The sequence below is a fragment of the Arachis ipaensis genome, chromosome B08 (genome assembly GCF_000816755.2).
Source record: "Arachis ipaensis cultivar K30076 chromosome B08, Araip1.1, whole genome shotgun sequence".
NCBI lineage: Eukaryota > Viridiplantae > Streptophyta > Magnoliopsida > Fabales > Fabaceae > Arachis > Arachis ipaensis.
This window is the reverse complement of record NC_029792.2, coordinates 3,815,152-3,826,846: the sequence shown is the minus strand read 5'-3', so window position 1 is coordinate 3,826,846 and position 11,695 is coordinate 3,815,152. Positions and strand designations below refer to the sequence as shown.

Here is an 11,695-nt window from a genome sequence, read left to right as displayed (position 1 = left end):
CTTACACACACATGTGCATTTGTTGTCTATGGGTGGTGAACAGAGAGCCATGCCGACATGTTTAGCAATTTTTCCTTCACTTAATCTATGTTGCAAATGATATAGGAAAACAAAATCAAAATTATTTCCCCCTGGTGCATGCTTAGAGTGCCCATATGGGTGGTGTAGATGTAGACTTATCTCAATTCTGTCAAGAAGTAACTCCTATGAATCATATGAATGAGATCATTACGTGCGAGTGTATGAGGAGGTTTGCTTGAATATGTTGGTTAGCTTATACAGATAGTGCTTACATATTAATACATCTGTTTCCCTGGTATCTTATTCACTAAGCTTGCAATGAAACACCAAATTCTGCAGGATCTGGAGAAAAAGCCAAAGTATTTGGTGACATTTACTGTTGGTTATGATCAGAGGCATAATATCAATGCTGCAGTCAATAAGGTTACAGAGATGGACTGTGCTTATTTATGTGAATTTATTTACCCTTTTATACTTTATTCAAATGTACTTACTATCAAATTGTTTTGTAGTTTTCTGATGATTTTGCAATTTTGCTCTTTCATTATGATGGTCGGACTAGTGAATGGGATCAGTATGAGTGGTCAAAGAATGCAATCCATGTTAGTGTAATGAAACAAACAAAATGGTATATACTTTCCATTTTTCCTATTGTTATTTTATTTAAATTAATCCGTAAGCTTTTTAACACACACACACACACACACACACACACACACATATATATATATAGAGAGAGAGAGAGAGATTATTATTCATTGACTCCTTGAGTTCATATTAGTTGCTTCTTTCTTGATGTATTGTAGGTGGTATGCTAAAAGGTTTTTGCATCCTGATATAGTATCAGCTTTTGAATATATTTTTATCTGGGATGAAGATCTTGGAGTGGAACACTTCAACCCAGACGAGTATTCCATCTTTTCAATCTGCTCAAATTTGACATTATATGCAATTTTCCCCCTTGTTAATTAGATGCATCTATTCACCTAGGTTTATTAACATAATCAAAAAACATGGTTTGGAGATCTCTCAACCTGGTCTTGAGCCCAATAACGGATTGACATGGGAGATGACAAAAAGGAGAGGGGATAGTGAAGTTCACATGTATTCCTTTATCCTTTCTGTTTTCTACCTTTAACCACTTATGTAATGAGGTACTTCATTGTGACTTTCAATTATGTTCTTAACACGTTTAATTATGTATTGGTGAATAGGGTTACTGAAGAGAAACCAGGTTGGTGTAGTGATCCACATTTGCCTCCTTGTGCTGCGTATGTTCTCTCTTTCTCCTTGGTTGAAAGTTAATTCTTATATTGTAATTGCATTGTCATGTTCTTTTTCTACTTAGATAACGTTATCATTTATTTTGTTCTTTTAGATTTGTGGAAATTATGGCTCCTGTCTTTTCTCGGGAAGCATGGCGATGTGTTTGGCATATGATTCAGGTATTTATTTATTTTATTTCTTATCACATATTTTACTTTTGGTAATTTCTTTTGCATAAAATATGTTGGTTATAGCTAACGAATAGGTGATTTTTTGTTTTTCCCATGCATGCAAACCAATAAATTACCCTGATGAACTTCCCAACTATGTTTACTTGTAGAATGATCTAGTGCATGGATGGGGATTGGATTTTTCTCTCAGAAGATGTGTAGAGGTAAGCAGATTCCATTATCTATTTATTTTTACTCGTTCCTAATGCTAGGACTTTGAAACCATGCGTATTTACATATTGTTAGTGGGTTTGAGCTTGGGCTTTGACTCCAGTACTTGACCTAATTATTGAGAGTAGTATTGAATTAGGAATGATATAGAGTGAGTGAGCAAGTCAGCGAGCCTTCTTCTGTGGCCCTAAGCCTACAGTTTTTTTGCTTCTTAAAAGAGCTTTTGACTTCTTTCGTGTTAACCAATATAATATTTGAAGGGTTTATATTATGTGGAGACCTGTATATCTTGTGCTAAATATCAGGTTACATCTCATGGCTAGAATGAAATTACTCGAGTATGGTATGCTCTAATCGAACCTAGTTTGTACTGTTTCTGTAGCCTGCGCATGAAAAAATTGGTGTAGTTGATTCACAATGGATTGTTCATCAAGTAATTCCTTCTCTCGGACTACAGGTTAGTCATCATCCAGTAGCTTAATTTTTCCGAGAGAGAGAATTTTCGAGAAATAATTTTTCTGAGATGTGAATGTATAACCTTTCAGGGAGAGGCTGACAATGGACAAGAACCATGGGATGCGGTATGTGATATGTGAATTTCACCGTTCACTCTAATCAAACAGTCCTTTGCATTTACATCTTCCATTTCACGTTACCTTATCTTTTAGGTCTTATTAGAGCAACAACCAGATGCATATGTATATTTTGCTGTTTGCCAAACAGATGATATGAACATTACGAGCCATAGTTTGATTCTTTTGGTGTGATGACCCTTTCAGGTGAGAACCAGATGCAGAAATGAATGGGCTGAGTTTCAAGCTCGCATGAATGATGCTGATAAGTCGTATATTGAAGGACTCAACAACTATCGAAAAGGTTAACGAATGTGCCTATGCCGCAGCCCCTCCTCTGCCTTCCCACTGTACATGTTTTACTATTACGCACACTTAGGATTTTCTTGTGTATTAGTTTGTTTTCCCAGGCCCAGGTGCTAGGTGTATTTTCTGAGCTTGTGTTCTTTAATATGATAATATCCTTGCATTTTTGACACGCATCTCTACTCTAGTTACAAAAAGTAAAAGAAAGGTAAGCACGATTCAGCATTTTCCCCGAGTACACAAATTGTAGGTTCTAGTAATGGTAAAGGGCTAAAATAGTTGTGACAAGAGAGGGTATCCTCTTTTCACTGATAGCTTAGGTTTGAGGCACTCGTTGTTCTGTGATTTTGATGGGAATTGGAATGGTGAACGGTCGTTGAAGAACAGAAAACAATTGTCGGAAATTTTCAGTTGTTACTAACTAGTGTTTGGAGAGACAGATTTTGAATCTTATCCAACGATAGGAGTCGTCAAAGATATGAGCTGTGAATATGAATGATTATAGCATGGCATGATTCCTTAATACGATATTCTTAAATTTATTTATTCTGAGGAAAATGATACGCACCTAAAAAAGATGGTAAAAGGACAACTATAAATCATAGATAGACGACCAATGAGAAATCATGAAAGACGTTTGAATTGAAAGACAAGAGATCGTGAAAAACTGAGGAAAATACTCTTTTCTTTTTCAAACAATGATTTTCTGCCTGCCATTGTTGAGGGAGAGAGAGAGAATCGTGTTGCCTTATCAAAAGTAGGTAGAGATTGCAGTTAAAAGTTGGTACCTTATATGCGATGCCAAAGTTTTCCTTATTTTATTAGTATTATTATTATTACTATTCTCATAAAGTTACGCATAGTGGAAATTTTAAAAAAAGAAAGAGATTGAATGCAATGATTTATATGATGCTCATATGCGATGAAATCCAGACAGTTTAGAAACATGCATCCAAGGAAATTGAAGAAGAAATAAGAAAAACACTGTTTTATTCTATTTTATTTTATTAAATCCTCTTTTGTAATTAGCTAATTAGGAGTGAGGTTGAAGTCTGTTGGAATGGAGTTGGAGAGTGTTGCTTGAAACGACAGACACCTCACTTAATAAAACGAAACGTTGGTTTCATTCACCTTCCTGACTTGTGAGTCAAGACTTGTTTAGTATTTTGTTCCATGAAAACCCTTAATATGTGGCACTGGGACAAAATGTAGCAACTAATTGGACCAAAAACGCCCTTTTGATTTTAACATCTCATCGGTCGATTCTCGCTCTGTGCTCTTTTTTGCTGCTTTTGGACCAAAGAATAAAAACCGTGACATAACATTCTTGTGAATACACCAAGGGCATTTTAGTAATTTAAAATAAATGAATGTCACAAATCGTGGTTTTTTTCTTTATTAAGGGGAACATGTTTGTAATGCAATGTGTTGACTACTTGACTATATTGCTTCAAATTGCCGTTAAACTCCCGCCAGCACCAAGAAGTTAACGGCGTTAATTAGGCACCAACCGAACCATCCAAATTAAATAAAGCCACAAAAAATGTGCATAAGCATTCCCATACAAGCTTGTACCCTCCAATTTCTCTTTGTATCTTAGAATATATCTATAATAGAGCTCTCTCATCTTAACCTTACAACTTGAGTGGCTTATTGGAGTTGTGGAAGCCCTTTACGAACACATTCTATAGTCATTTCTACATTTCCTAAGTTAAGGTATGTAATGTATATTATGAAAATAACTATATTTATATATATATAAGAACATTTTCTTTTTCCTTCTCTTATTGTGATGATCACTTTCAGGTATCATATTACAACATATAATAGCTCCTAGGTCGATCTCAATCTATATTGTATAATCCTCTTAATCAAATACTATATAAGGTACGTGACCATAGAGGAAAAGGACACATTCTTCTTGATGACTATTCTTATGCTTTTTAAGTGACCAATAGTATATAATAGGTATTTGAAGTTAATACTTTTGTGGATTTCATTTCTTTTTCATCATATTAGATAAGATTATGTTATGTACTAAGTCCTGAACTAAGAATCATGGAAATTTTATTGGTAGAAAAAGATGGGAGAGATGTCAAGCTTCCAATTGGGTGTTATTGGTGCACTATTTCTCTCAGTGGCTTCATCTGTCTCCATTGTCATATGCAACAAAGCCTTGATGAGCAATCTTGGCTTCCGTTTCGGTGATTTTCATTATCTTTTTCTGTCTTGATAATATATAAATAGTTAATAAATATCAAGTGTATATTTTAATGTGTACAATTAAATCTGACATAATGTCTAAGTAGATAAAAAATTGAGATTTTACGTAAATTGACCTAGTAGTAGTAGAAATATCATAGACTGGAATGACTCATTCAAAATCGTAATATCAAAATATTTTAAGAGTTAAATCAAGATTCTAAATATTATAAGACATCTTATGAGATACTAAAACGACGAATTTGATTAATTTTTTCAATTTATGACAGCCACAACACTTACTAGTTGGCATTTGATGGTGACATTTTGCACCCTTCATGTGGCTCAACGCTTGAATCTATTTGTGAGCAAATCCATTGACATGAAGACAGTCATGCTCTTTGGCATTCTAAATGGCATCTCCATTGGATTTCTCAATTTGAGCCTTGGCTTCAATTCCATTGGATTCTACCAGGTTAATTAATTTAATTATCTCAATGTATTAATTAATACCATAAGTCAATAATAATATTAAGTTAAAGTTCATAAACACTAAAAATATGATAATGTGTTGCAGATGACAAAACTGGCAATAATACCATTCACAGTGCTACTAGAAACTGTTTTCCTAAAGAAACAGTTCAGGTACTAAATACTAATAGTAACAAAATAATTGAATTTGGAAATTAAAGGGTAATTAATGCTTAATTTACTTACTGCAAAACCTTATGATAACATTGTGCAGCCAGAAAATAAAGTTCTCTCTATTCCTATTACTTGTTGGAGTTGGCATTGCTTCTATCACAGACCTTCAGCTCAATTTTGTTGGATCCATTCTTTCCCTTCTAGCAATCATAACTACATGTGTTGGACAAATTGTATCCTTCAATGCTCTCTTTCTAGAACATAATTGTAATTATTATTGTTATTGATTAATTACTATGATATTTAATTGGTTAAATTACACAGTTGGTCCCTACACTTTCAGTAAAATTACAAATTAGTCCCTATACTTTAAAAGTTTGTAATTAGATCCCTAAAGAGAATTAAAATTTGCAATTTAGTCCCTATCGTTCAAAAAAGTGTTTGATTTAACAGAATATTCTCAGTATATTCTTTATTTTAACAGAATATTCTCAATATATTCTGAGAATATTCTATTAAATGAACACTTTTTGACCGGCGGGGACTAAATTACAAATTTTAATTCTTTTTAGGGACTCAATTACAAACTTTTAAAGTGTATGGACTAATTTGCAATTTCACTAAAAATGTAGGGACCAACTGTGTAATTTAACCTATTTAATTTGGATCCTTAACTTTGTGCTTAATTTAGCTTACAAACACAATACAGAAGAAGCTGAATGTATCTTCCACACAGTTGCTATACCAATCTGCTCCATTCCAAGCAGCAATTCTTTTTGTTTCAGGCCCTGTAGTGGATCAGCTCCTCACCAAGCAAAATGTCTTTGCATACAAATATTCTCCTATAGTATTGGTGATCATTAAATCCAATTGTTTTTAAGATGCGCAATTCGATATTCTAAAATGATTAAATCAGATAGAAATCATCGTCTGTTAACTTTTTTACTAGAGACCAAAAAAAAATAGCATAAACTTATCTTATTTAGCATTAATTAATTATCGCAACAATTAATGAATGCTAAATAAAGCAAGTTATGGCTGTTTTTTGCTGATTTTCTTTGGTTACCAAACATTTTCGGAATTTTAATATGAAAGTGTGACTTATATATTCTAAGGTGAATTTACTTTGTTAACAAAATTTCAGGCATTCATTGTGCTATCATGCTTGATAGCTGTTTCTGTGAACTTCAGCACATTCCTAGTTATTGGAAAAACATCTCCTGTAACGTACCAAGTTCTTGGCCACCTCAAGACTTGTCTTGTTCTAGGATTTGGCTACACATTGCTCCATGATCCATTCACTGGAAGGAACATCGTTGGAATACTTGTTGCCATTTTTGGTATGGGATTGTACTCTTATTTCTGCACTGAAGAGAACAAAAAGAAACAATCAGGAGATCTTCCATTATCCTCTCAGGTACTTGTTATGATCTTCATATGATACGGCGTTTGGTAATTGTTTTATGCCACAAAATACAAAGATACTGAGATAATAAAAAAAAAGTTTAATTACTCTGTTAGTCCCTATAATTTCGTGAAATTTTCAATTAGGTTATTATATTTTTTTTTCTTTTTAATTGAGTCCCTACACTAATTTTTTTTTCAATTAAATCTTTCTTAATAGTAATTGGCTTAATTTTATAGGACCCAACTAAAAAAAAGAATTGGTATAGGGACCTAAATAAAAGGAAAAAAAAGTGTAGATACCCAATTAAAAAAAAATTGTTGTAAGGACTCAATTAAAAAGAAAAAAAGTATAGGGACCTAATTGAAAATTTCGCGAAATTATAGGGACCAACAAAGTAATTAAACTTAAAAAAAAAGATAACGTTTTTTGTTTTTATTGACAAAAATTTTGATAAATTTTATCTTGAGTTTTTTTTTTTTTTTACAAATTGCATCTTGGTATTAGAAATTTTTTTGCATGTTTATGAAATTTTGTTGGCTCTTTCTTCTTGTCATGCTGTATAATATCTAGAAGTTTATAACAATTTATTTTTTCTTTTTCTTTTTTGTTTTAATTAATTATTTTTCACAGGTTAAGGACAAAGATAACACACCCCTTTTGGTTGGGAAAAACAATACTGGTCATCAAGAAGAGGAAAATCATCATGAGGCTAAGAAATTAAACAAAGAGTCATCTATTTAAAAAAGAATTTGGCTCTGTGTCATTTAAGATTTCTTATTGTATCTCGGGGTTCTTTCAATATATAGGGCTCTTTAATATTCAGTGTAAATCAAATTTTGTTTAATAAGTTTTCTGTAACTTTAAGTCAGTGCATTATTTCCTTCAATTGCCAGCAATGTGTATGTTAAACTACAGGAAATATAGCCTACTTGAAATTGTATTCCTTTTTTCTTTTCTATAAAACTTCCATTCTTTTTAATAATATTACTCAAAAAATGTTACCAATTACCACTTTTGGTTTGTAGTCACTTTTATCTTTTGTTGTTTGTTTGTTCCTGACGGTAATCAGTGGCTAAAAGAGGGGTTGAATCTTAGACACATTTTTTTGAGTATCACTTTCTGCCTTTTAAATTAGTTTCAAGAGATTTTTCTGCGTTTTGTCTCATAATCAGACATAAGACATTTTATTTTTGTCTCGTAACTAGTCAGGAGATATTTTTTAATTTTGTTTCATTCGCAACAGAAATAGAGATGGAGTAGAAGAGAGAGAGAATTACACCAAGAAGTATCCTGATTCAACTGCTAAGTGCAATGCAGCCTACGTCCAGTCTCCATCACAACAATGATGGAATTTCACTATAATCAACTGATTACAGACACCAATTCTTCCCTAAGAACTACCCTTTCCTATCCGAAACAAGTCCAGAATCTACCCAATACTGAACTTGACTTGGTCACCTACCAAGCTTTCAACTGCTAAGTGCTAACCCAACTTGTAAGGAAATTCCCACATAATCATGATACACAACACATAGATGTACAAAGGACCTCTAAGACACCTATGCCTTTTTAATTTTGTACCATCTGTCTTTTACCACTCACTGACTTTTTCTTACAAACCTCACACTGTTTGCCTTTTTCACCATGAGACTCAGACAGACAAAACTAAAGAAAAGAAAATAAAATGTAACACATTGAAGGAAAAGAACTTCTGTTAGTTTGGGTAGCTATGAGAATTTTGTACTTACTCTCCTTGTTTCAAGCCTTGACCGTTCACCCTTATTATAGAAGGGGAAGCTTCCAAGGTTGAAACGGTTCAATCGAGCCAACTTCTTCTTCTTCAACACCAAAATCGGTTCGAACAAAGAGAAGAGAGAGGGAACCGAAAGCAAAAACCAACATACAATTACCTCTCTCTCATCTCTTCTCATCAAACTTCATCAATTTGAGCCTTCCATCTTGACTTAGTTCCCAAAAAGGATTTCTGACCCTTGATAAACGCTTGATTGATCATTGACAGCTCCATCTGTTCCATTTTTGCTTTCTCCTTCACGTAGCTACAGTAGCTACTTTCTGTGATAGATGAACAAAAAGTAGAAACGAGCCATACCATAAGGATCTTCTTCTTTGACCGAATCAGATTGCTACCATTTTTAGGCATAGAGATCTTGAGGCTTCTTTACCACATCTTTCCATTAGTGGTAAAGATCTCAATCACGCCATGCTGTAGATCTTCCTTTTGCAAGGACCATCATCACCTTGGCCGCTTGCTTTCTTCCTAGCTTTTGTTTTCTTCTTCTGATTACTTGCTTCTAATATCTTCTTCTCTGACATTGAAATGACCGAAGTGAAGAGAGAGAAGGGAGAAAAGCTTTCAATGAAAGTAAAGAAAGAAATTAAAATTCATTTCCTATCCTCTATGCATAGTAACGTGTGTGACAATAAAAGCAATCAAATCAATTTCAACTTTTTCTTTTTAGTTACCAATGCAATTAAACCGATGTTAATTAAATTTGAATTCCATCCAAAAGGGGAGTGGTTAACCGAGGAAAACATACATCATTGCTTTCTTTCTTCTTCCAATTTTCGGACTAAGCCTTGTTGATCTTGTAACAAAGATTAATTGGACTTGCTCAATAATTTTCTGGAACATATGAATAATTCAGCTATATGTCATGTAGAATATTTGTGCAAAGCTAAATATATTTTCTTAACATATTTGGACTTTAAATTGTTTTATGGCCAATGACCAAGATCTACACACAAAACAAAATTATTAACTAAATAATTTAAAACTTTAAAGACAAATTAATAATTTCTAATATTTTTAACATGATCATCACAATGAACTTAAAGTTTTCTAAACTCAACCGTTCCTTCATTTGTCTTCAACCTTGCCTCCTCCATCTCCACCTATTTTTTTTGGAAGCCAACACTATAATAATAATTCAACAAATTTCAAGGTTAATTTTATAGGCTGAGCTTTTTTACATATTCAAAATTTTTATGTAAAACACGAGAATATTTGGTCATTTTAATAGTAATAGACTAATAGCACAACTCATTACTGACGTATTGTAAAAAAAAATTTCAATTATGTAAAGAAAAAATACCACTGACATTTTGTAATAATTTTTTTTGGTTATGTAAAGATAAAATATTATTAATATTTTATAAAAACTCACAACAACATATAACACACTATTTGAGTTATTTTTGAAAAATTCACTCCAGTGGTCAAATATAAAAAAAAGTTATAATCTTATAAGGATATGGCTAAAGAATTTCTTTTATTTTTATTGTAATAAATGAGAATTTAGATTTATTATTAATTTGTTAGAAATTTTTGGTGACTGTAATTTAGCTATAATAAATATAATCATTCGTTTTTTTATTTTTTAAAATCTTATTTCGGTCAAGCTAGTTTCTTTTTTCTTTTTTTTTCCTCAACTGATTTGATTGATTAAAAGTTGAAGGCCTAACCTCATACATTCATTCATGGATTTATCATTACAAAACGAAATTCTAAACTAATTCTACAATTCTAAAATCTTTATTTTTTCTTTTGGTAGGACAATTCTAAAATCTAAACAATAAAAAATTCTTTTTTTTTTGGTTGCCCAACAATGAAAATCTTAATTATCTAACGTTAGAACTTTTTTTTGTTTTGGTCGGAATCCTTTTTGAATTCCATCTTAGAAATGGAATTTTAATGGGCCCCCTGGATCAGCCCACCAAGATCTAAACAATTATTGATCCTGCATTTTTAAAGATTTATTCTTGTAGCTGATGTCTAACTCAAGTGGTAAATTATATGTTTTTTAATGTTATATTTGGGTTCGAATTAATGAATATATAATGTTGTACTTATAATATATAGGATTGGAAATTGTCTAATTTATCTGATGAAAACAAAACAGATTTATTTTTTAAATTAAAAAAAATATTTTTAAAATTAAGTTAGGTTGATTTAATAATTAATTCATTAATCTATTTAAACAAATATTAGAGAGTTTTTTTTTTGGTCAAGAATATTAGAGAGTTTAAATCTCATCTTGTGTACAATAACTAATTAGGCCAAAGGATATCGCAAGTAACCGGAAAAAAAAAAAGATAGTTTTTCGAGACATTATAATGTAGAAAAAAAATTCACATGTTGTCTTGTGTTTGGGACCTCCGAATTTTTTTTTTCTTTAAGACAAACCAATTGTATTGGAGGTTATAATGGAGTTCCTCTGTTCCCCAAAATAAATAAATAAATAACAATCGGAGTTCCACCGCTTTCCAAAAGAATTTCAATTATCAATGGTTGAATATAATAAGTTAATAACGGGTGCTTTATTGAATTTTATTCGTGTGGGTTAGTTCATGGACTGAGAATAATTTGATTGATGAATGCTCACAGAATATTCTTGTTGTATTAGATTAAGTAGATTATTTGTCACTAAACTAATTGTGATCAACACTAATTCTGTGTGATTGAGAATAAATTGAGTACCAAGTTGGCAAGTTATAATTTTCCAGCTTACATGGATTATTTTGAAACAAAAACTAGCTATCAAGTCTTATTTAATAGTTAAGCATTTAAAATATGTTAAGATTATCTTATCTTTTTTTAAAACTCTATCAGAAAAACTTCTATTCAAGTTTCAAATTAGGCGTTTCTATGATTTTCGAATTAATAAAGTGTATTATTCCAGAAGACGTTTCATTGATTTTCAAATGTAATATAAGTTAACATTTATGATTTAATACATAAAATTTTGATCCGCAATTAAATCATATTTTCAAACTAAAATATAGTGTCTGGTACTAGTTATCTTCTTTTATTTGCATAATTTTTTCTTTGTAGGTAGACCAACTAACCTTCCAAT

General features: G+C 31.8%; 2 protein-coding genes across 16 annotated transcripts in view; both read left to right on the top strand.

Annotated features, from left to right (window-relative positions):
* LOC107614461 overlaps positions 1 to 3,091 on the top strand; it is a 4,738-nt gene extending 1,647 nt beyond the window's left edge. For all 12 annotated transcript variants that reach the window (XM_021108626.1, XM_021108630.1, XM_021108633.1 and 9 more), the window contains 10 exons: positions 361 to 444; positions 534 to 649; positions 828 to 929; positions 1,012 to 1,125; positions 1,236 to 1,292; positions 1,400 to 1,466; positions 1,628 to 1,681; positions 2,071 to 2,145; positions 2,234 to 2,269; positions 2,468 to 3,091. In XM_021108626.1, coding sequence (XP_020964285.1) covers positions 361 to 444; positions 534 to 649; positions 828 to 929; positions 1,012 to 1,125; positions 1,236 to 1,292; positions 1,400 to 1,466; positions 1,628 to 1,681; positions 2,071 to 2,145; positions 2,234 to 2,269; positions 2,468 to 2,569 — 807 coding nt within the window. In that variant the 3' untranslated portion in view covers positions 2,570 to 3,091. The remainder of the gene's footprint in view (positions 1 to 360; positions 445 to 533; positions 650 to 827; positions 930 to 1,011; positions 1,126 to 1,235; positions 1,293 to 1,399; positions 1,467 to 1,627; positions 1,682 to 2,070; positions 2,146 to 2,233; positions 2,270 to 2,467) is intronic.
* Positions 4,094 to 7,832, top strand: LOC107614179 (UDP-xylose transporter 1). 4 transcript variants are annotated; one of them, XM_016316412.2, is made up of 9 exons: positions 4,095 to 4,282; positions 4,373 to 4,453; positions 4,650 to 4,770; positions 5,059 to 5,243; positions 5,346 to 5,413; positions 5,514 to 5,646; positions 6,105 to 6,266; positions 6,558 to 6,830; positions 7,452 to 7,832. In XM_016316412.2, exons 3-9 carry the CDS (start codon positions 4,650 to 4,652, stop codon positions 7,560 to 7,562), a joined length of 1,053 nt encoding a protein of 350 aa, XP_016171898.1. In that variant the 5' UTR covers positions 4,095 to 4,282; positions 4,373 to 4,453; the 3' UTR covers positions 7,563 to 7,832. The 4 variants fall into 4 exon arrangements, with proteins under 4 accessions (XP_020964294.1, XP_016171898.1, XP_016171897.1 ...); XM_016316411.2 differs by having other exon boundaries at positions 4,644 to 4,770; XM_021108635.1 differs by lacking the exon at positions 4,373 to 4,453 and having other exon boundaries at positions 4,094 to 4,282; positions 4,644 to 4,770.

What these genes read in the sequence shown, in the direction of transcription:
- LOC107614179 (XM_021108635.1), top strand. Translation starts at nt 4,650, where the DNA reads ATGGGAGAGATGTCAAGCTTCCAATTGGGTGTTATTGGTGCACTATTT. An exon ending in ATTCCATTGGATTCTACCAG is followed by an intron (nt 5,244 to 5,345) that starts GTTAATTAATTT and finishes AATGTGTTGCAG; the next exon opens with ATGACAAAACTGGCAATAAT. An exon ending in ATCTTCCATTATCCTCTCAG is followed by an intron (nt 6,831 to 7,451) that starts GTACTTGTTATG and finishes TATTTTTCACAG; the next exon opens with GTTAAGGACAAAGATAACAC.